The sequence below is a fragment of the Geotrypetes seraphini genome, chromosome 3 (assembly GCF_902459505.1).
Source record: "Geotrypetes seraphini chromosome 3, aGeoSer1.1, whole genome shotgun sequence".
NCBI lineage: Eukaryota > Metazoa > Chordata > Amphibia > Gymnophiona > Dermophiidae > Geotrypetes > Geotrypetes seraphini.
Window position 1 is genome coordinate 279230249 of NC_047086.1, and position 25729 is coordinate 279255977.

Consider the following 25729-nt stretch of genomic DNA (forward strand, 5'->3'; position numbering starts at 1 on the left):
ATCTCTCTCTTCCTCCCTTCCATTATCAAGTGCAACATTTCTTTCTCTCTCCATGCACCATCTCTTTCTGCCCTCCATCCTATGTTCAATATTTCTCCCTCCCTCTTCTCCATGCATGTCTCTCTCCCTTCCACCATATGCAGAATTTCTCCCTCTCACCCCTTTCTACCTCTTTGTTGCATCTCTCCATTCCTCTCCTCCATCCCATGTCCAAGAAGTCTCCCTATCTCCACTCTCCCCCCATGCGCAGCAGCTTTCTATCCCTCCTATCCCCCTGTGCAGCAGCTTTCCATCCCTCCCTCCCATCCCCTGTATAGCAGCTTTCCATCCCTACCTCCCATCCCCATGTAGCAGCTTTTCACCCCTCCCATTCCCTTGTGCAGCAGCTTTCCCTTCCTCCTAACCCCTGTGCATTATTTCCCGACCAACCCCCTTCACCATTAGACCATATGAGCCTCCCAAAGCAGTGGTGGCAGTGGCTGGCGGGAATAGTCAGCATTCTGAATAGGATGCTTCTAGCCTGCCCCTTCAGGGCTTCCTTCTGCTGTGTCATCAGTGATGTCATCAGGAACGTGGGAGAGGGAAGGCCCTAGCGGGGCAGGCCAGGAGCAGCCTATTTCGAGCGCTGCCTCTTCTCACCAGCCACTGCCACTACTGCTGCTGCTTTAGGAGACCCAGGACTAATTGAATTGGTGAATCCGATTTTTTTAGAAAGCAAATCGGCGAATTGGGCAGCATTAGTATGTATTAGCTGAATGTTCAGTGCTATTCTATAATTTAGGAATACAATTTCCTTAGTACATAAATTCAAGGGTGCATACAAGTGGGGGGAGCATAAGCAGGGCATCCCACTTATGCATATGAAATACTGTAAATTATGTGCATGCATTTATACTGCATAACTGGGCATGCCTAATTGTAGAAGTGTAGATGCTGATCTATGCTAGTATTCTATAAAGGAATCCAGGTGCCCAGATGACATTATACTGTAGAATTAATGCTTAGCGTGCTGTATCTAGGCGCCTAATTTTGGCACTAAATTATAGAATTGCCCTCTTGATTTCTGAGTAGGAGAACAGCAATTTGGGGATTGGAAGAACAAATGGGGCCTGGGAATTGAATGGTGAGAGAGAAAATCCCAGCAGATGGGAAGAATTGAGTATGGACTCAAGCATTGAATGACAGGCGAGTCAGAAGGATTGGGGGATTGAGTGAGATTAGGGAGAAAATAAGAAGACCAACGTTGGGAGAAGAGGGTGAGAATTCAGATAGGAAGAAGAGGGATAGAGTGACATTTTCATGTATAACAAAACTAAGCTGTTTGATTTTTTTCCCTCTTTATCATTTTTTCATCTTTGGAAAAGCACTTTTATCTTTTTAAAAATCGATCTCTTTTTTATCCACCACACGTGAAATAGTAACTGATATGCTGCATAGTACCTTGCTGACATTTTGCAAATCTCTTTGAACTTGAATTAATTTCTCCATCTGCTTTACAAGATATAGCCTTGTTGTCACTTTGATGGGATTTTAAAAAAACCTCATTTTACTATTATTACAAGTCTTGCATCAACACCAACGCTCTCTAGGCCTTGGTATTCATTTTCATGGCTCTCAGTTCCTCATTTCCTGTCATTGAACAGAACTGGGATTTAACATAGTAAATGATGGACCTGAATGGTCCATCCAGCCTACCCATTAGTTATTTTCATTAAAAATACATGATTAAATTAATTTGTCTCTTTGATATTTCTGGGCCATAGACTAAAGTCCACCTGACATTGTCCTAGGTTCCAACTGCTGAAGTTACATAGTAACATAGTAGATGATGGCAGATAAAGACCCAAATGGTCCATCTAGTCTGCCCAACCTGATTCAATCTGCCTGGTACTGTTCTTAGGTTCCAACTACTGAAGTCTCCGTCAAAGCTCACTCCAGTTCATCTACACCCTCCCAGCCATTGAAGCCCTCCCCAGCCTATCCTCCACCAAATGGCCATATACAGACACAGACCATGCAAGTCTGCCCAGTACTGGCCTTAGTTCTTCTACTGTATATTTATTATTATTTTCTGATTCTAGATTCATGCTTTGTTGAACTCTGTCACCATTTTCATCTCTACCACCTCTCTCTGGAGCACATTCCAGGCATCCACCACCCTCTCCGTAAAGAAGAATTTCCCTACATTGCTTTTGAGTCTACCACCCCTCAACCTCAAATTATGCCCTCTAGTTTTACCATTTTCCTTTCTCTTGAAAAGATTTCGTTCTACATTAATACCTTTCAAGTATTTGAACGCCTGAATCATATCTCCCCTGTCCCTCCTTTCCTCTAAGGCAGGGGTGTCAAAGTCCCTCCTCATGGGCCGCAATCCAGTCTGGTTTTCAGGATTTCCCCAATGAATATGCATGAGATCTATTAGCATACAATGAAAGCAGTGCATGCAAATAGATCTCATGCATATTCATTGGGGAAATCCTGAAAACCCGACTGGATTGCGGCCCACAAGGAGGGACTTTGACACCTGTGCTCTAAGGTATACATATTCAGGGTTCTCCTAGGACAAGCAGGATGAGTCAGCCACATATGGGTGTTGTCCCAACAGCTCCCGATTTGCGGATAAGCTCTCCAATAGCTCAGAGAGATTTTTTTTTCTCTCTCTCTGAGCACGTGCAGTGCCCGGGCCCCACTGGACATGCCTGAGCCCTACCCATTTCCCCCTGCTTCCCCCTAATCCCCAGTCTTTAGTTTCTACCCGTTCCCATCGGTCGGATTTTTCCACAGCTCTCCATCACCATTTTTTCTACAATCAAGACTTTTTCTATTTACCATCTTGAAGATGCCAGAAACATCTAAGAAATGTCCGGGCTGCAGGAAAAGGATGAGTACACTGGATCCTCACGATCTGTGTGTTCGCTGCTTGGGTACAGCGCACGAGGAACAGTGTTACTTGCACTGTGCCCGCCTGTCTCCACAGGCATGCAAGCTAAGAAAGAGGGCACTAAGAGACTTCTTGAAGCGAAGTGAGGCCCGAGAATCTTCCTCCAGCAGCCATCCTCATTGGAATGCAGCAGCGGGGGATCCACATACTAATGTGCGCACATGTCTTCGTGAGCATGTTTCAAGTTTCAAGTTTAATTACATTTGATGAATCGCTTATTACAATATCTAAGCGATGTACAGTTTAAAAACCAACAGATTGTGGTAATACATATAGTTTAAATGGGCTAGACAATAGACAGACAATTTGGACAGACATGAATGAGTAGGAAGGAGGGGGAAAGTTACAATTACGATATTTGTTAAAATTTACATAAAAAGGAAAACACATTAGGTAAAAATGGGGTGAGATAAGGAAGAAATTTTATTAATTAATAGAAGAATATGAAAATTTAGAATAGATCTATCATAAATCAAAAGCGTCTTGAAATAAATATGTTTTTAAATTTTTTTTAAAAGAAATAAGGTCTTTTTCGTTTTTAATAAAATTTGGAAGGGAGTTCCACAATGAAGGGGCCACCACGGAGATCATGCAAGCTGACCCCTGCTTACCTTGTGCCTGCTTGTATCCGCACGCAAGCCAACCCTCCTGGAATTGTGCCCACCTGGTTTTGTGAGCACTCCAGTTGAGGAAGAGGGCGCTGAGAAACTCCACGGGACGGAGTGAAGCCTAAGAATCAGCCCGCACAGCCTGATCGTAAGGCAGCAATGGGGTATGTAAAATTTGCAGGGGTAAGGAGCCTTCTCTGCCCTGAGTCCCTGCATCAGCCATCAAGGTATGTGCCTGTATCTGCCTGCTCTGGGGAACTTCTGAAAATCTCCCTCCCTCCTCCCATTCTGAAAAAGAAAAAGAAACTCGATGCTTCTTTCCCTCTTGGGGACCTGCAGAGTCTGCAGTGCAGACCTCTCTCACCTCCCCCCTCATGTTGGGAGGAACCTTTGCAGTAAGAGGAGTCTGCCTTTCACATTAAGCTCCGGAGCTCAGACATGGGCATGGTACTTGGTAAGCAATCCCAGAAGCGTCCCTCCTCCCAGCCATGATGGAAACCGCTGGCAACCAATTGCAACACAGGCTTTTACTTCCTCCCCGGCAATAGGGGCAGTCCCGGGGAACTCTTCACAGAGTGTGGTGCTGATGTCATCAGTGATGCGGCATGTCAGACCACGCCTCCCCAAAGGTGGGGGTTTGAAACTCCTCAGCCTAAAGAGCTGTTCATTGCACTTCAGAAACCTAGGCAGGGAGTGCTTTCCACAGCTCACAGTCAGCAAGAGGGACTCTGCTACTATTTATTATTTCTTTAGCGCTGAAAGGCTTATGCAGCACTGTACAGTTTAATATACAATAGGCAGTACAGCAGGAGAAGCCCACACAGGAGGCAGCATTACCACTCCTCTTTCTCTGCCTCCAGGCACAGCGGGAAATGAAGCCAGGAGCACTGGCATATCCTGCTCCCTCTCTGCAGGCTCACCCCATCTCTCAAGAAGGACAGAGAATGTCGGTGGGGTACATGGAGCCACCCAACCAGTCAAGTGGAGCAGCACATGAACCTGTGAACCACCAGGGGTGGGACCAGGAGCAACAGTTAATCCTCCTGCTGACCCAACTCCTCTCTCAGTAGGCAACACTCCCCCCAATGCCCCCCTTTAGAGGGAGCCACGCACAACAACATGGCACGTTCCAGTGGCATGCCAAGTACCCAAGCAACGGAGGAACAAGCAATATACCAACCTCCAGCCATGCCCCGAGTCACCACCCACAAAAATAAATAAATAACTATTTAAACCTCCCCCCCCCCCCACAAACGAGGACTTACCCCAAGTTCCTCCAGAAACTCACAGCCTTTTTCAAGACCACGTGGGTGGACCACCAGTACCCAAGACAGATTACTACAATGCCTGAACTACTTCAGGCAGGCGGTGGCGATTCCAGTCCACAAAAATCTCCTGGACTGCAGAGACAAGATTTGGCAGACTCCCTCTTCAGGACAACCAACATCAAGGAGACTGGAAGTGAAGTACCAGATCTTTCCGACCCAGGGGTTCGACAACCCGCAGCAGCCATACAAGGACATTGCGGTAGCCTTGGCGCTCAAGAGATACAGGGCAGCACGACCCCCCCTCCAACGCCCCGCCAGGGAAGGACCTGAAAAACCCTGGATTCCACAGGGAAAAAGACCTTCGAGGGCGCAATGCTGAGCGCACGAATTGCTGCGCTCCAGTTCCAGATGCGGCTTTATCAGGAGGCCATTGAGAGAAAATAAATAAATAAAATAAAACAGGGACTCCAGCTCACCACCAAACCGGTCCAGGAGTCTCTTTCATTCCTCCTCCATAATTTAGAGGAATGCAGCTATCGCCTCTCCAAGACGGCCTTTGAATTCTTTGAAACATCCAGCTGCACTGGGGGAACAGCCATCCCTGCCCAACGCTTAGCCTAGCCTTGTGCTTGGGAGCTCCATGATGAGAGTCTCTAGCAAATGCACCATGCACAGAGGTTAACCTGTTCGGGGACAAGATTACGGAGACAGTCAATGACACCAAAGATGACTTCACTACCCTTAGAAAGCTGGGCACACCCATGAAGACACCAGAGGAACCATCCTCGCATGTCTTTCACCGCCCCCAAGTGATACCCCAGAACACCACACTGGCAGCAGTCCGTGCCCCAGCGCTCCCAACAGTAACATAACTGCTACGCAAACAAGCACCGCCCGAGGGGCAGGGGCAGCCAAGGGCAGCCCTCTTCCCAAAACAAAAACAGAACCTTGACCACCCTCCGGCCCTGCAGGGGCCAGGAGAAGCAGGATCAGATTGTCTGCAAAGGCTTGGCCCAGGATCACCATCGACCATCATCAAGCAGGGATTCCAAATTCGTCTCCACTCCCGCCCCCCAGAGTGGGCGGGGCACCCTTCATCTACCGACCCAATTTTCATGCAGCAAGGAGAGGACCTGCTTTGGGCAGAATCAATAGAGGTGGTGCCAAACAGAGGAGATCACCATGGGGTTTTTACTCCAGGAACCCCCGTGTCCCCATGGACAAGGACAAATGCTCGATTCTGGATCTCTGCAAGCTCAACAGGTGCATACACAAGGAACGATTCCAGATGCACTCTCTGGGTACAGTCTTGCCCCTGTTACAGCCCGAGTATTGGCTAGTATCCCTGGACTTACAGGATGCATACACTCACGTACCCATGCACCCAGCCCGCAGGAGGCATCGTCGCTTCTAAAGCCAAGACAGACACTTCCAGTACAAGGTCCTACTCTTTGAACTCTCAACGGCTCCATGAGTGTTCACAAAGTGTGTGGCCGTGGCACATCTTCGCCTTCAGGGGGTGTGCATTCTTATTTTATCTCGACAACTGGCTAATAGTGGCCCACCCTCCAAGGGAGGCCCAGGCAGCCCTGACAACCACCATAACCCTCCTCCAAGAACTGGAGTTCCTCATCAACTCCAAAAAAATCCCACCTGATACCCACCCAGGGAATATCGTTCATCGGGGCAGTCATCGACACCACACAGACCAAGGCCTTCCTATCGGACTGCCAGATCGACGCCATGACATCCCTAGCCCAGTGCATCTCTGCCAGCAGCTCATCGTCAGCACGCTCCCTCCTGCGTCTCATGGACCACATGGCGGCTGTGGTCTTTGTTGTCCAGCACATCAGTCTACAAATGAAATCCCTGCAAGGGCACCTCAGACATCACTGGGACCAGCATACCCAACCTCTGACCACCCAGATACCCATTCGTCACCCCATACACAAGACGCTTCACTGGTCAATGGCCTGAGATAACGTAGTGAAAGGGAAACCAGACCACCACCTCACCAGCTGGTGGTCACAATGAATGCCTCCAAACATGGATGGGGGACACACCTTCTCCATCTTCGCACAGGGGACATATGGTCTGCCGAGGTGTCCTCACTCCATATCAACCTACTGGAGCTCAGGGCCATAGGGAATGCCCTCGAAACCTTCAAAAAATGGGTGACACTCAGGGCAGTCCTCACCCAAACAGAAAACCAGGTGGCCATGTACTACATCAACAAGCAGGGACAGGGTCAGCCTCGCTATGCAAGGAAGCTTGCCGCATATGGGAGTTCGCCAACTCCATTCAAAGCCCCATCCAGGCAACTTACCTCCCGGGGGAGCAGAAAGACCTGGCAGAAAGCCTCAGCCGCCAGCTGGATCCCTATGAGTGGTGTCTTAACCCAGCGGTGACGAAGAATATCTTCAGCACCTGGGGCACACTGAGCATCAACCTGTTTGCAACCGAACTGAACTCAAAATACATGACCTTCTGCTCAAAGAGATCGACCCATCGCCGTCTCAGCCCCGACGGTCTGTCTATGAGTTGGAACCACGGACTCTTATACGCCTACCCGCCAACACCTCTCATACCCTAAGTCCTACAGAAGATCCTTCAGGACAGAGCAACGGTGATCATGATTGCCCTGTTTGTGCCCCAGCAACCATGGTTCCTGTTCCAGCAATGGATAGCGGTTCACCCACCTCTCCGCCTCCCAATCAGCACAGTTCTCATAACACAACACGGGAGACTTACCCTCCACCACGACCTGCGTTCCTTAGCCCTGACCGCATGGATGTTGATAGGATAAACCTACCACAAGACGTGTAGCACATTCTTATGGCAGCCAGAAGACCTTCAACCAGAAAATGCTATGGGTTGAAATGGAGAAGGTTCCACTATCAGTGCACAGACAAGCAGCGAGACCCCTACAACTGCCCCATACTGGACATCCTGCAGTACATACTGAGCTTATCTCAGGGGGACCTAAAACCCACTTCCATCAAGGTCCACCTAAGTGCGATCGCGGCATACCACACTGGCCTAGACAACAAACCGGTGTCGGGGCATCCAGTAATCACAAAATTTCATGAAGGGACTGTCCAATCTGCACCCACCGGTCAGACCACCTCCGCCCGGATGGGACCTCAACTTGGTGCCGCATCAGCTCACCCTCGACCCCTTCAAACCTTTGGGGGAGGCAGATCCCGGATTCCTTGCCGGGAAAACCTTGACCTCCAGATGTATCAGCGAGATCCAGGCCCTGGTCCATCACCCCCTGACACACTCCTCCATGAGAACAGGGTGGTACTCAGAAGCCACCCTGATTCATGCCAAAGGTGGCTTCAGCGTTCCACATCAACCAGTCTATCATCCTCCCTGCACTCTACATCCCCCCAAAGGGAGGCACACAGCCACCTCAGCGACACCTCCTGGACTGTGTGTGGGCCCTGACTACGCAACAGACCAGACAAGCCTCACAATTGTTCGTCTCCTATGACCAAAACAGACCAGGACTGCCGGCCACCAAACGCAGGCTCTTGCGCTGGATATCCCAGTGCATCTCCTTCACCTATAGAAGAGCGCAGCGTGAACTGCCGGTGGGTGCCCACGCCCACCAGCTCAGAGCCATAGCCACCACTCCGGCTCATCTGCACCACACACCAATAGGGGACATCTGCGATGCAGCCACTTGGTCCTCCATGCACACCTTCACCAAGCACTACTGCCTCGACATAGCATTCCACGCTCCAAATGCATTCGGCCGAACAGTCTTACAAGCGGCCCAGCAACCACTAGCACAGCCTTGACAAACACTGATCAAGTAGGGTGTTATAGATATTGATTAAGTAGGTTTTCCAGTACTACCTGTCTAGACTGAATGTTGAATATGCAAGTACGAATTGTCACTGTTGACCAGTTGGTTTCTCACTGTTCATTGATTGTTATTGACCAGTTTCACTGTTCTGTGAGTATTATTGCCCAGTTAACACAGCACTTTATCAAAAACCTTGTTTCCACAACTTAACCTGCTTTGCCTGATTACCCTGCTCGGCTCGGCCTCCACAGCCAGGCGAGGGATGCACAGAGCGCTAAGGCACAGGTTCAATCGGTACATCCCTCGGCTAGGGAGTCACCCATATGTGGCTGACTCATCCTGCTTGTCCTAGGAGAAAGTGTAGTTACTACTTATCTGTAACATAGGTTCTCTGTGGACAGCAGGATAGTCAGCCACACAACCCACCCGCCTCCCCATACGGCCGACCCAGCCACAGCTAGGAACATCCTGGGGATTAGGGGGTAGCAGGGGGAAATGGGTAGTGCCCGGGCACTGCACGTGCTCAGAGAGGGAAAAAAAAAAAATCTCTCTGAGCTATTGGAGAGCTTATCTGCAAATTGGGAGCTGTTGGGACAACACCCATATGTGGCTGACTATCCTGCTGTCCACGGAGAACCTACGTTACAGGTAAGTAACTACACTTTTCCAGTTTTTCCTCATTCGTCTTTTAGCGCAAACCTCCTATCATTTTCATCACCCTCCTCTGGACTGCTTCAAGCCTTTTTGTGTCCTTCACTAGATACGGTCTCCAAAACTGAACACAATACTCCAAGTGGGGTCTCACCAACAACTTGTACAGGGGCATCAACACTTTCGTTCTTCTACTGGTTACGCCTCTCTTTATACAGCCCAGCATCCTTCTGGCAGCTACCACTGCCTTGTTGCGCTGTTTTTTCACCTTTAGATCTTCTGACACTATCACCCCAAGGTCCCTCTTCCCATCCTGGATCCCATCTGGTCCCATCGCTTTGTCCACCTTCAGTTTTTCAAATTGTTCATAAACACTTTCCTCCATGAACGGCGCAGAATCTACTCCATTTTCCCATATAACTTTGCCATACAATCTTGGTCCTTCTCCAGAATTTTCTTCCATGAACACAGAGCAGAAGTATTTGTTTAGCACGTTTGCTTTTTCCTCATCACTCTCCACATATCAGTTCCTACCATCTTTTAGTTTAGCAATTCCATTTTTAATCTAAGCTCACTCCAGCCTATTCACTCCAGCTCACTTCAGCTTATCCAACCATCCCATTGTTGCAGGATATCTACTGTAAAGTCTGGCCAGTAACATCCTCATGTTCCAAGTTAGTGGAGTTCCCATTGATGCCCTCCCTATCCCATCCTATACTGAATCACCATATATGGGTCACAAACCATACAAGTCTGTTCAATACCAGCCTTAGTTCTTTAATTTATATCATTTGTTTTCTAATTAGAGATCCTCTGTGTTTAGCCCGTTTTTAAAATTCTATCACCGTTTTCCTCTCCACCACCTCCCTCAGGAGGGCATTCCAGGCATCCACCACCCTCTCTGTGAAAAATAATTTCATAACATTTCTCCTAAGTCTTCCTCCTTGCAACCTCAAGTTATTCCATCTAGTTTTACCATTTCCCTTTTCTGGAAAAGATTTGGTTCTGTATTAATACCTTTCAAGTATTTAAATGTCTGTATCATATCTCCCCTGTCTCCCCTCTCCTCTAGAGTATACATGTTTAGGTCTTCCAGTCCCTTCTTGTATGATAGTTCTAATTCTTTGTATTTTGTTATCAGTTGTCTTCTAATCTTATCTTTGTTGCCAATTTCTTTGCAATCACAGGTCGGAAGCATTGGACAACATGTCATTTACAATTCTTCATTTTTTAGGTATACTTGCTCAACCTTATTTTCTAAATATGGAAGAAATCTTGGACATTAGAAATCATACAGTACAGGGTGGGCCAAAAGTAGAAATGCATTATTTCTTTTTATTTTACAAGTGTCACAAATAGCATTTGTTTGAAGTTTTTGTATTAGTTACATCGTTTTGCTTTTACTTGATTATTATTCAGTACTGTATTATGCCTATTCAATTCCTATAAAATAAAAAAAATAATGAATAAATACTGTAGGCCCAACCTGTATAATACATACATCAACTGATGAGTGTTTTATTCCTGAATTAAGGTCAACTCCATATGATCAAAATCATCAGCACTGTCTCATTCCATGTTGTACTCGGAGAAGGTGGGGAAATTTTGTAACATAGCACTTAACATTTTCCAGAAACACTTCTTTATGAAGGCAGCATAAGCATCTGTGTGCCTTTGTTAAACATAACTCAAGATGTGTCACAATAGTGCATGAATGCTTTCACCCAGATTTACATTTTCTTTAAGAGAGATTTAAATGGGTGCATTTACTCTGTAAGTGATAAATAGTAGTAGTAGTATTTACCGTACTATTATTTTCTGATTCTAAATCTTCTGTGTTCATCCCACGCTTTGTGCATATTTTTGTGTACACATTGCAATTTCACCTATGCTCTACCCTAAACTGTGCATGTTCGTATAAGGGCTATTTTCCATGTGCAAACCATGTTTTATTTATGAAAAACACTATATGATAGAAAAAACTGTACACCGCCCTAAACTTCTCCAAAATAGGGCAGTATATCAAATACCAATAAATGTAAACATAAAAAACTGCCTCAGTTAATGTCCCACCACAGAGGGGTTTCTTATGGTTGTACATTTTCATAAGGATAGCATGCACTCATTGTAATGGGATGTTCAGCAAACAGCACACAGACACACACATAAACACACAGAAAGGCCTTCTATGCTCTTTAAGTCCAAAATCTGAATATCCTATGCATGTTGTTTATAGATGAACGTGGTAATTTACCAATATGAGACTATTTGAGCTGTCTTCTATCTTTCTCAACGACTTATAAACCACAGTCAATTTAGATGGATGATAAAGGTGAACATAAGAACATAAGAATAGCCTTACTGGGTCAGACCAATGGTCCATCAAGCCCATTCTCACGGTGGCCAATCCAGGTCACTAGTACCTGGCCAAAACCCATGCTCCCAATACAGGGCAAGCAGTGGCTTCCCTCATGTCTTTCTCAATAACAGACTATGGACTTTTCCTCCAGGAATATGTCCAAACCTTTCTTAAAACCAGCTACGCTAACCGCTCTTACCACATCTTTTGGCAACGCGTTCCAGAGCTTAACTATTCTCTGAGTGGAAAAAAATTTCCTCCTATTGGTTTTAAAAGTATTTCCCTGTAACTTCACGAAGTGTCCCCTAGTCACATGGGATGGAGATACCTGTACAAAGGATCATTTTTTTCAGTTAAACGGCACTATTTACATACAGCAAAATAATTAACAAGTATTGCACAGGTTCAAATAATTGTGGAAGGATTCTGAAAAAGAAATAGTGTCATCCTTACCGTTAAAAGGTTAATTAAATCCATATTAGGTTCTAAGTGGTGGGCTGCACTCTGCAGAGAAACCAGTTCGTTCAGGGTAATGTACAGCTGCTGCATTTTCACAATGTTCACTTTGGTCTCATCTATCCAGTCTGGAAAGATGACATGAACGGCTATCAAGTCTTTCAAATGAACCCCCAAGATGGGGATTTTGAACCCATCACAGTCAGCAAAAGCTTTGCGGTAGCTGCAGTAGTTTCCATTGGAGGAGACCAACTCAGTCATTTCATTCCATTCCTATTGAAGGCAAAATCAATCAATTAGAATATTCATGAACCTTAAGAGAAGATGTTTAATGTCTTTTTAATTCTCCACAATCATCTAAAAACATTTTTTTCAAGGCAATTACAGTTTTTGTTCCATCTTTTAAAGCTAATCACTACCCTAAGCTGTGGCATTCAGTGTACTTAAACATGTATAATGCAAAAGAAAGGAGAGAGTAGGGAATTATAGAAAAATGTACTTTATAGGAAATGATCTTGAATTTTGTCTGTTCTAAAGATGCATTTGAGTGCGTGCTCTTTGTGTATTTTTGTGCATGATGCAATTTTATAAGAGACCTTTTATACACATATTCTGGCACATATTATCTTGGGTGTGACACTAGACCGTTATTTATCCCTAGAGAATCACACTGATTCAGCTTCCTTTAGGATATTAATACAATCTACCATTTTATCTACCCTAGATTATTGGAATATCATTTATTTGGGGTCATGTAAGAAAACACTCACTAAACTGCATCTAATACAGAACGCAGCAGTACGGTTGATTTTTGGCTTTCAGTTCACAACTTTGCTGATTTTATTGTTGTATTGTACTGATTTTGTATTTTTCACTGAAATGTTACAGTCCTCTTGATGTTTACCGCCCAGAACTACTGGTTGGGTGGCATATAAAAAATAAAATTATTATTATTATTATTTATTCTTACAAGCCTTATGAACCAGCTATACCTCTATTACAACAATTACTCAAATGATCACTTCCAAACTTTTCACTGTAAGTATCACAATATTATCACTGTCAGTGAACTCCTTTTTTTTTTTTAGTACAACCTTTTTATTGAATTTTAGAGAAGTAAGGGGGCGGAGCTTGGCTGCCAAGAGGAATGGACTTGTGACCTGTGGCTTTCACCTTCCTGCCTTATTGAAAGTCTTATACTTCAGAATTTTTCCCTTTCTGTGGTGAAATCCTATATCAATTTGAAGAAGAACAGTATGGCATCCAGAAAACAGACAAAATTGGAGACTGCCTTTGCGGCTGCGGATGGAGGAGCAAAGAGACCTAAGCAGGACCCTCCAACTCCATCTCCATCAAAGGTGCCATTACCAACAGAACAGGAGGAAAATAGTGATTTGGTCATGATGGCGTTAAAGAAAATACAAACCCTGATACGGGATAATACAGACAAACTCACCTCAATTCAAACAGAGGTGTTTAACCTGTCACAGAAACTATCAATATGCTCCACCAGAACAGATCAGCTTGAACAAAGAGTCTCAGGTATGGAAGATGAAATGATTAAAATTGCAGCTGACAGGAAAATAATTACTTGTCTAGAAAAGGATCTAGAGGAGGCAAATAACTATAGCAGATGGAATAACATCAGACTGTTAGGTCTCCCAGAGGTAACAGAAGGTACTAATATAATACAATTTATAGAAGATTTCTTACCTAAAATTTTATCCATTAAATTCTCCTTCCCACTGGAGATTGAACGGGCACATCGTGTCCCAGTTCACAGATCAAGCAATCAGAGAGGTCCAAGACTGGTGATCATAAAACTCTTAAGATATCAGCAAACATTAAAGGTCTTGACTACAGCAAAACAAATAAAATCCCTTAAATGGCAGGAAAATAAAATTTTGATTTTTCCTGACTTTGCAAAATGTACTGCTTCTGTAAGAAAAGAATTTCTGCTTTTGCGTCCCCAGCTCAGGCAGATCAGTGCAAAATTTGGTCTGTTTTATCCAGCAACCATGTGATTGATAGTTAATAATAAGACAATGAACTATGAAAACCCAAAGGATTTGCAGGACTTTATTGCTAAGCAAGATGATCTGATAAAGAGTTGTTTTGGAAGAATTCTCCTTGATTGGATGTTAATATGTAAGATAATTAATATCAGATGGTGTATTGGTTTTTTTGGATAAACAAATAGAGGGATTTTTGAAGATACTGAGTTTTACATAAATGGGTAAGAGTGGTAATATCACTTTATAATTGACAGTTTGTATTAGAATCCATTAACAGCAGAATTGCCTAACTGCCTTATATTTGATTTGTGTGATTTGACTTAGAGCTTCAGTGCTGATGTGTTTCTATTAGTGCTTCCTGCTGAATCCTGATTGGTGCATGATACTTAGCTCCGGAAGTTCCCAAGATTGCATACTGACAGTTCTACAGCATACAGATGAAAGCTGAGTGGATAAAGAAGTTCAGCAAGAAGATTAACATATTATGTTTACAGGCTTATGAGAGCTTTGTGTGTAATAGTTATTACAACCTATTAGAAAAGGAATTGCCTAATTGCCTATGGTTTGATTCTGATTGGCTTTGAACTTCAATGCTGATGTCCAGTTGATTCCTAATTGGTGAATGGCACTTAGTTCTGGATACTGTCAGCTCTGCAGCTTCAGTGAGTTCTTTGGTTCTTTTTCATATTAGTGTCAATCAGAACCTTTTACTACAACAAGGTCTTGCAGCAGAATGTCATCAAAAAGAAGGTCTAGTGAGAGCTAATTTACTCATATATCATCTTCCCCAAGAGCTTGACAACCAAGATATATTACATTTGGAAATGCTGTGCCTGTCAAAGTTTTCATCGACAAATAGACAAACCTCTGCAAAAGTTTTCTTGACATCATAAGAACATAAGAAGTTGCCTCCGCTGAGGCAGACCAGAGGTCCATCCTGCCTAGCGGTCCGCTCTCGCGGCGGCCCATCAGGACTAATTGCCTGAACAGTGTCCCTGACTAATTTTGTAACTGCCTCTAATCCTCTAATCCTATCCCTAATACCTACCTCTACTCTTATCTGTACCCCTCAATCCCTTTGTCCTCCAGGTACCTGTCCAGACCCTCTTTGAAGCCCTGTAGCGTGCTCCTGCTTATCACATCCTCCGGTAGCACGTTCCATGTATCCACCACCCTCTGAGTGAAAAAGAACTTCCTGGCGTTAGTTCTAAACCTTTCCCCTTTCAATTTCTCTGAGTGCCCCCTTGCATTTGTGGTTCCCCGTAATTTGAAAAATTTGTCCCTGTCTACTCTTTCTATGCCCTTCATGATCTTGAAGGTTTCTATCATGTCTCCTCTAAGTCTCCGCTTTTCCAGGGAGAAAAGCCCCAGCTTCTTCAGTCTGTCAGTATATGAGAGGTCTTCCATACCCTTTATTAGCTTAGTTGCTCTTCTCTGGACTCTCTCAAGTACCGCCATGTCCTTCTTGAGATACGGCGACCAGTACTGGACACAGTACTCCAGGTGTGGGCGCACCATTTCACGATACAGTGGCAGGATGACTTCCTTCGTCCTGGTCGTGATACCCTTCTTAATGATACCCAACATTCTGTTGCCTTCCTTGAGGCTGTGGCGCACTGCGCCGACGCCTTCAATGATGTGTCTACCATCACTCCCAGGTCTCTTTCAAGGTTACTCACCCCTAGCGGTGATCCCCCCATTTGGTAAGTGAACATCGGGTTCTTTTTCCCTACATGCATGACCTTGCATTTCCCTATGTTGAAGCTCATTTGCCACTTTTTGGCCCACTCTTCCAGCGCTGTCAGATCTTTTTGGAGATTTTTGCAGTCCTCCTTGCTTTCAACCCTGCTGTGTAATTTGGTGTTATCCGCAAATTTAATAACCTCACGTTTTGTTCCTGCTTCCAGGTCGTTAATAAATATATTGAACAGGAGCGGTCCCAGCACTGACCCCTGCGGAACTCCGCTCGTGACCCATTGCCAGTCTGAGTAATGGCCCTTTATTCCAACCCTCTGTTTCCTGTCCGCCAGCCAGTTTTTGATCCATCGGTGGACCTCCCCTTGCACCCCGTGGAGTAAGAAGGCTCTTCTGATAAGTGGGGGGAAAGATTTCCAAAGTCGTGATGTGTAAACAAGGAGCACACACATCCTAACAATTTGAGCAACTGAACAAATAGAATCAGGCTGCAGTTTTCAGTAGCTGGTGGGACTGTTTTGTGCAGTAACATGGATGTATCATCTCCTTCCAAGGACTCAGGGTACATCTCTTTATTACAAATTTGTTTTATATGGAAGACAGCTTGCATTTTGTTTTCAAGGGTTTCATGCCTTGGAAGAAGAGATTATAGGTTTTATAAATGATTTCTGTCAGAAATTTGCCCTTAAAGAGGTTTGAAAGGGATACTGTGGCAGAGATGTGCCATGGTGCTCCCACTAAAACATCGCCTGGCTACAGATTGTATAAGAATGGTACTTGATAAATTCATACTTAGACCAGGGGGGCATTATAAGATAACACTATTGTATGTGCGCAAAAAAATTTCTAAAGTGTGACTTAAACTATATTAAAGGTTTTTTTAAACTAAGAAGAATATGAGGGGGAAAAATACATATTTAAGTAAGGAAATTAATTAGATAATAGATGTTAATTAAGGGAGAAAATTGTATGATGTATTAGGAGGTGATAGGAAATTGAATCCATTTTATTGTTCCTCTTGCTTCTTCTTTGGGTATCAATATGGAATTTATACAGATTTTAGAGATTAGAATATGGTTGCTAGGTTTGATCTTTATGTATTTGATCTGTTACTTATTTTAGTAGTAAAAAGGCTTTATTATATCAATTCATGTATGAATTTTAGATATGTGCAGATTTATATTTTATTTATTTATGTAAGAATTGATTTATGCTGCATCTGGAGGGATTTTTCAAGATGAATTATTCATCTATATTTTGTAATGTTACTATAGAATGGGAAGGGATGAGAAAGAATTACAAATTAACGAGGGTGATTATTTAATGCTGTTCTGTTGATGCTATTCTGTTAATCTCATTCAGATATCTCTAATGAGGTTTAGTATTTGGCTTATCTTTGATTAAATCTTTGAACTGTAACTGAAAGTAGGATATATATGGATGTTAGTCTTTGGTGATAGTAAGTATGAGGATATTATAGTTTAATTAATATATTTATGATCAGAAGAGGATATTTAAGGTTATTGTAGTAATTTTTGCTTATACTAGATAAAGTTAATTCGGGGGGAATCATAGGTTCATCTATATGCAACCAAGCTGACCATGAGATATTTAAGTGTGTGTGTGGGGGGGGGGGGGGAGATGGGAGGGAATTGGGAGGGTGAGGGTTTGCATAGGTCTGGGATGTGTGTGGAAAGTATAATTTTAAATTTTGTTACAAGAAAATTAATGGCATATTCTTTAATATCTTTTAATTTTAAAAATGGGTTTAAAATTTTATTCATTGAACGTTAATGGAATCAATCATCCCGTCAAAAAGAAAAAGATCCTTAATTTTTTTGAAAAACAAGAAGCAGACATCTACTTCATATAGCAGACACATCTATTAGCTATCGAGTCGACTAAATTAGAAGGGGGTGGATAAAACATTGCTTTTTTGCTCCTGCAATATGAAAAAAGGCTGGTGTGGCAATACTGATTAATAAGATTTCTGCTGCATTTGATAACTTTTAGGCTGATCCCATGGGTAGATGGCTCCATGGGAAAAGATACCCTGATGCTTTTTAATATTTAGGCACCTAACACTAATCAGGCAGATTTCTTTAAAAAAAACTCCAACTAATAATTCTGTCATTGGCTATGACTAATTTAATAGTAGCTAAGACTTCAATGCTGTCATGGATCCAATAATTGATAAACAACCAAATAGACAATTAAAGTCATTAGACAATTAAAATCATTAGGCTTGGATAATCTTGTACATACATGTGGATTAAAGGATATATGGCAGATTTTTCATTTTAATGCTCAAGAATTTTCATTTTGTTCCCAAGTTCATAAATCATTTTCAAGAATTGATTATTTTTTTGTTTCTGACCATCTAATTCAACAGGTTGCAAAAGCCAGCATAGACCCAATCCTTTTGTCGGATCATGCTCGAATTTGGATAGAGTATCAATTCACTGAAGAAGATTCTGGTAGACCTGTTTGGAGATTTGACAATGCACTGCTTGCGGACTCAAACTTTCTTGAGGAAATTCAACTTAAAATGAATGAATATTTTCAATTCAATACCTCAGAGGAAATCTCTTTGGAAATTTTATGGGATGCTTTCAAGGCTACTATAAGAGGGCAAATTATTTCATATTCGGCACATATTAGAAAATTACTCAGACTACAATTCACTAATTTGGAATAAACTATTTTGACATTAGTGTCACAATTGGCATTGAAATGGAAACAAGATACTTTGACCGCCCTGTTGAAAGCTAAAAACAAATACAATGAGATTTCCTCACAATTGGCTAGGAAAGAATTGTTTTGTCAGCAAGTGGTGCATTATGAAAACTTCCCCTGTAAATGTCATCTTTTACCAATTTCAATTATTCATTCAGGAAGCAATTATTCAGCTAAAATATCTTTCCTAACGAAGCACTTGCTATGCTTGCATTGACCCACACTCAGTGCAGCACTCTTGATTTCCACTATCTACAATAAGTTCCTTGTTTATTTGTAATAAACAACTGGAAATTAAGAAAGTACAACTCTCCCTACGTATTTGCGGATTCCCTATTTGCAAATTCGATTATTCACGATTTTTTTTTTCTTCTTTTTGCAGGCTGCCCGAACCTCCCTAGGTTCACTAGTCACTAGTACCTGGCCGAAACCCAAGAAATAAAGGGAAAGAAAAGTCTTTTGACAGGCAACGTTTTAAGTATCTCTGCCTCTGTAGATTTCAGTTATATTTCAACTGTCATTACCTGAATTCCATTAATGGTCCAGCAAAGACTCGCATATTTTAACTTTTTTTCCACCTTCATTGCTCTATCACAGTTTTCCTTTTCATCTGCTTGCCACATACTCTTATTTACATATATAAATATTTATATTTCTTTTTATGTTTGCATATAGCAACAAATGTTCCCTGCACACTCTCCAAGCCTAGAAAAGTTTGCTATTCCCCACTATTTGAGCGACAGCGCCATGTCCTCAGGTCATGAGAAGGGAAACCTCATCTCCACCATGCCATACTTCAGGGTGGTGTAGAGGATTCCTCTGGTCCCCATCAAATATGCATTGTTCCATACCCATGGCCCTCCAGCCCTCACTGGGTCGCTTGTGTTCTGGAACTGCAAGGAGGGATTCCCTCTATCTTCTGCTCTAAGACCATGGAAAGTGGTTCTTCTGGCCCTCACTAGGTCTTGTTGGCTTCTAACATGCAGCGCTTCTGGCAAGTGCTTGACAGACATTTGACAACAGGCAGCTACAAAGCCACTGTGGATACAATATTTTGTATTATTTTTAATGCAGTTCAAATGTTTTTATTAATATCCAAAGCCATGTATCATAACAGCACTCAAGTTGCCATAAATACATATTCACAGGGGTGGAATCTATGCCAGAAATATTTGGGAGAGGGGAAAATTCAAAGCTTGCTGGGAATTCTCATTCCTCTACTTTCTTCCAAATCCATGGGAGGAGATGATTCAGCAAACCAATTCTAAGAACATAAGCATAGACTTACTGGGTCAGACCAATGGTCCATCAAGCCCAAAAGCCCGTTCTCATAGTTGCCAATCCAGGTCATTAGTACCTTGCCAAAACCCAAGGTGTAGCAATATTCCATGCTACCGATACAGGGCAAGCAGTGGCTTCCCCCATGTATTTCTCAATAACAGGCTATGAACTTTTCCTCCTGGAACTTGTCCAAATCTTTCTTAAAACCAGCTATTGTCTCTTCCTCTATCCTCTAGGCCACGTGAGAGAATCCCTTGACCCAAGCTACCTGACTGCTGCTTCCTCCTTTTTGTTTAAGTGGAAGGAAAATGGCACAACTTATGAAAGACTCAAACACAACAACAAGAGATCAAAGACTTGCAAAGCAAAATCCAACTTAAGAAAGAACACTTATGGGTTAATATTTATATGCCATGGTCAGAGGTTTTTGGTGTTGTTTTTTTTTTAAATTCCAGTTGCTGCCATCAAAAGGTACAGATAGCTACCACCACTATCTGGACAGAGACTGCCATTGATACTGAGGTTAGCGCTGAACTTATCCATGATAGCAGTAATATTCAGTCTGCTATTCAGATAATTAGAAAATGAAGGATGAAAATTAAAGAACTAAGGCTGGTATTGGACAAACTTGCACGGTCTGTGTCCCATATATGGTGTAGGATGGGCTGGGGAGGGCATCAATGGGAACTCCACTAACTTGGAACATGAGGATATTACTGGCCAGACTTTACGGTAGATATTCTGCAAAACAATGGGATAGTTGGATAGGCTGGAGTGAGCCTAGGACAATATCAGACTTTACAGTCTATGGTCCTGAAATATCAAAGAAGAGACAAGTTAATTTAATCATGTATTTTTTTAATTGGGTATAACTTATGAGCAAACTGGATGGTCTTTATTTGCCATCATTTACTATGTTCCTATGTTTACTATAACTGTCCTTTTCTGCTCCAGCGGTAACTGGAGGGTGCCAAGAGGATCTATAAAGATATACTGAGGCACCATCTGAATAGCACTTCCAAACATCCTAATCAGCTCCTCTTATCTGGATAGCAACTGCTATTATTTGAATAAATGTTTTTGAATATTGGTTTACTGATGCTTTAGTAAAAATACAGTGCTTTTCTTTTTTAATGACAACCAAAATTCCTTCCTAGATCAGTAGGAAATGCTCAAAGACTGCTCCTGTAGGAAGAGATAAATGTGTTTTTTATTTATTCTAGATTTACTGCATTTCTTACCATTTAGATGTAATTTTTGATTATGTTCAAAGTACATATAAATAACTAATTTAAAATTTAGGATACCATTGTTGTGTTCAATATTTTTGCTATGTTAAGAATTATTTTCTGCTTGATTCTATCATACCTTTGTCACTTCTGCTGACAGGTAAAAATGAGTTTCTTTGAGACGAGAAATGGAGCTGTGACTTAGTCCTCCTACTACCGCCATCAATGTATTGAAATTCTGGAGCTGAAGCAATTTCTGGACACAAGAAGAAACACATACTTTGTGAAATCATTTAAACCTGTTTCAAATGAATTTCAGAATATAGAAATGATTAGAATGCTCTCGCCATTCACTACTAGCTTTAAATATCTCACCATTGATTATCAGATATTATAATCTAGTCTTCCTTTATTCTTATCAAATTTGCTACCTTATGCTCCACAATATACATTACATTCTTCACATAGCCAATTACTAATAGTTCTTTCTTTTCATAATATCTAGCTTGATTCTACCCCTGCTTTATCTGTTGTATCCTCTTTCTGGAATGCCTTTCCCCTCTCTACTTAGACAGAACCCAACTGTCAAAATTTACTCAAGCCTTTCAGCAAAAATGATTCCTCTTGGCCTTTTCCCATAACCAATGTATGCATTTCCTCCCTCTTTTGGTTTTCCTTCCCTTTTGTTTCTAATCCCCAATGATATTGTATTTATTTTTTTTGTATTTTTCACTCTATTTCCTCTTGTCTGTTCTTATTTTGTCTTGTCCTTTTATTAACCCAATTACCCCATTTTAACAGATACTGTGAAGTGCTTAGATATATTATAATGATTGTACTATATGAAAATGAACTTGTAAGCCAATAGGCTAATAAAAACCAAAACTGTAGGTCATGTGATGTTATTCAGCTACATGACAAAACACAATGGCAAAAAATGTACAGAGAAATAATAATACTGATTGCAGGGCAAAAACCTACATTTAAATTGGTTAATATTCAACATTGCTTATTGTAGGAGTTTATCATCTTATTGCTAAAGACCTCTGAGGTAAGCAGTACATGCATCATGACAACTTTCAAAATAGTACTTTAATTAAAATAAAGAACTTTTCTAGCTTTATCGTTATTTGTTCACATTTTGTAGCAGAAACTATCATTTCCAATGTCTGGCCACCTGTCCAACCAAAATACTTCTTGTGATTAATTTTATTCGTAATATTCATTACTATATGCCTATTCCAGTTTTAGAACCATATTTGGTTTCTACCCTGAACATAGGGCTCCTTTTACGAAGGTGCGCTAGCGTTTTTAGCACGCGCGCACTAGCCGAAAAACTACCGCCTGCTCAAGAGGAGGCAGTAGCGGCTAGGGCATGGCAATTTAGCGCGCGCTATTCCACGCGTTAAGGCCCTAACGCTCCTTTGTAAAAGGAGCCCATAGTGAATATAGTAACCTTGAACATAGTGAATATAGTAGTTATTCTCTCACCTGAGCAACATTTATATATTTTGTAATAACTTCGGCCCTTTGTTGAGGTGTTGGTTTACTGAGAACCATCAACTGGACCCACTTGGAGGTGCCATTAAATAATGCAATAGACCTTTCTAATGTGGGATTATCCTCCAAGCAGCCATGGATCACATAGCTTTGATAATCTGTAAACTAGAAACAGAAAACTGATTGTTTAGCCATGAAACCCTGATGTACCATTCATTGCTAAAGGGGGCAACTTCAACCTGCATGCACAAGAGTTAAGTCTGTAAATAGTATTTGTTTGCAAACTTGATACCAATTATTAACAGGATAGTTTTTCCCTTTGAAAATGACATAGGTGAAACTATATGCATAAATTTCTACCTGGTTTGTATCTTTGTAAAATACTAGCAGAAATAGCACCTTGTAGATGCATCGATGCCACCACACATTCTTTTGTGCCTGGTGCTATTTTATCAAACAAATAATGCACTGATCGTATAAATATATATACATATATATATATACATTTTTTTTTCCAAGGGGTGTATAACTGTAAATACTTTCACTAAAAATAGCTGTAATATTTCAGCTATGATAACAACCCTTGTAAGATCCTCAGCGGCACCACTGAGGGCTCAGTATCTCTCATTGCCCTATGCTTTATGGCCCAAATTCTGTATAGGACGCCCGGGAGAGGTGTCCTATACAGAATCGGGCCTACACTAAACCCCGATTCTGTAACCGGTGTCCATGTTACAGACGCTGGTTAGAGAATCGGGTTAGATTAGACACGGCCGCTACACTTATCGCGGCAAGGGATATGTATAGTGGCCGCCTGTCCAATCGCCAGCAGGAGGATGCCCAATTCCTCCTGTCGGAACCCCGGAACCCCCTCCCCCCCAAACTGGTAATTGCTAATAATAATAAAAAAGAGTAAAAATGGGGAACACAGCTCTATGATCATAGTTGTATGAGTAACTTCCAAAATCTGTAAGTAACACGTCTCCCTACCACGTTTAAGCAGCTTCACTTAAACAAGCTCTATGTGTAATGTATGTAAGTGTAGGTGCCTAAATGTATGGCGCACTGATATCAGGTTAAGCTTGGTTTCGATAATGGAATCTAGATGCTTACATTCTATTATAGAATAGTCACCTACCATGCAGCCTCAGGGTATCTACTGTAAATGGAGGTAGCCAGTTTTAGAATGGACTCCAAAGAGGGCAATTTTGTAATGGGGTACCCAAGATAAGAAGGTATGAGGACACCTTTTTAGGTGCTACTATATAAAGAAAAGTAGATGATTACTTCAAAAAGATAGAAACAGGATGGAGTCAATCCAGAGGAAGGCTACTAAACTGGCTGGTTGTCTTCATCATAAGGCGTATGGGGACAGACTTGCAGATCTCAATATATATTCTTTGGAAGACAGGCGGGAGAGGGGAGATATGATAGAGATGTTTAAATACCTAAGTGGCATAAATGTGCATGAGGTGAGCCTCTTTCATTTGAAAGGAAGCTCTGGAATGAGAGGGCATAGGATGAAGTTAAGATAGGCTTAGGAATAATCCATGGCAATACTTTTTTTTACAAAAAGGATGGTAGATACGTGGAATAGTCTCCTGGTAGAGGTGGTGGAGACAAAGATTGTGCCTGAATTCAAGAAAACATGGGACAGGCACATGGGATCTCTTAGGGAGAGGAGGAGCGGATGGGCAGACTGGATGGACCATTTGGCCTTTATCAGAATAAAAAGTTAAGCATATTGGTCCAGTGCTACTACAAACAAAACCCATCAATATTGAAACCGAAAGACACTAAAACTATGCTCTGATTAGAAAACAAACAGAGCATAGTTTTAGTGTCTTTTGGTTTCAATTTTGATGGGTTTTATTTGTAGTAGCACTGGACCAATATGTTTAACTTTTTATTCTGTTAACTCCTAACCTTTTTAACTAATGTGAATTGCCTTTGTACCATGTACTATATTCCACTGATATATTATAACCTCTGGAGACCTCCCAGGAAAGAGACTTGGGAGTTCTGATTGACAAGTCGATGAAGCCGTCCGCGCAATGTGCGGTGGTGGCGAAAAGGGCAAACAGAATGCTAGGAATGATAAAGAAGGGGATCACGAACAGATCAGAGGTTATCATGGCACTGTACTGGGCCCTGGTGCGCCCTCACCTGGAGTACTGTGTCCAGCACTAGTTGTCATACATGAAGAAGGACTACTCGAAAGGGTCCAGAAAAGAGCGACTAAAATGGTTAAGAGGCTGGAGGAGTTGCTATACAGTGAGAGATTACAGAAACTGGGCCGCTTCTCCCTTGAAAAGAGGAGACCGAGAGGGAACATGATCAAAACATTCAAAATACTGAAGGGAATAGACTTAGTAGATAAAGACAGATTGTTCACCCTCTCCAAGGTAGGGAGAACGAGAGGGTACTCTCTAAAGTTGAAAGGGGATAGATTCCGTACAACGTAAGGAAATTCTTCTTCACCCAGAGAGTGGTAGAAAACTGGAACTCTCTTCCAAATCTGTTATATGGGATAACATCCTCCAGGGATTCAAGACAAAGTTGTACAAGTTCCTGCTAAACTAGAATCTACGCAGGTGAGGCTGGACTCAATTAGAGCACTGGTCTTTGACCTGAGGGCCGCCTTGTGAGCAGACTGCTGGGCACGATGGACCATTGGTCTGACCCTGCAGTGGCAATTCTTATGTTATGTTCTTAATGAACCATACATATCCTGAGTAGATAATCACATGGCCAACTAAGATCATAATGTCAGTTTGGCTTATAAACTAACAAAACCTGTTTCATATACCATGAAGCAGCCAAGTACAAAGTCTGGTGAATAAGGCACAATACTTTAAACTGCACAGGTAGCAAATATAGCTGCTTCAACACAGGAGTAATATGGGCCATATTTGTCAACTCTGTGGGTGCTTTGGCACCCCCAATATTTTTACGATATACTTTTATTAAATTTGGAGCTGATGTCTCCATGCTGTACATCTCCCATTGGTAGCAAAGGCAGGCAGGAACGAAGTGTTTCTGCTTCCACCTCTCCTTGTAGATTATTGGCTAGAATATCTGACCCATGGACTATACGAAGGAGGAGGAGGGAGCTGCTGTAACAAAGGTTAGAGGTACTTCCTGCCTGCAGCTACCAATGGGAGGGCAGGAGCCAT

The 25729-nt window shown here is 42.3% G+C and overlaps 1 protein-coding gene across 14 annotated transcripts in view; it reads right to left on the bottom strand.

Annotated features, from left to right (window-relative positions):
- RASGRP3 (RAS guanyl releasing protein 3) overlaps positions 1-25729 on the bottom strand; it is a 299643-nt gene that overhangs the window by 139514 nt on the left and 134400 nt on the right. For all 14 annotated transcript variants that reach the window (XM_033938594.1, XM_033938597.1, XM_033938599.1 and 11 more), the window contains 3 exons: positions 22545-22718; positions 21193-21309; positions 12095-12370 (listed from right to left, as the gene is read on the bottom strand). In XM_033938594.1, coding sequence (XP_033794485.1) covers positions 12095-12370; positions 21193-21309; positions 22545-22718 — 567 coding nt within the window. The remainder of the gene's footprint in view (positions 1-12094; positions 12371-21192; positions 21310-22544; positions 22719-25729) is intronic.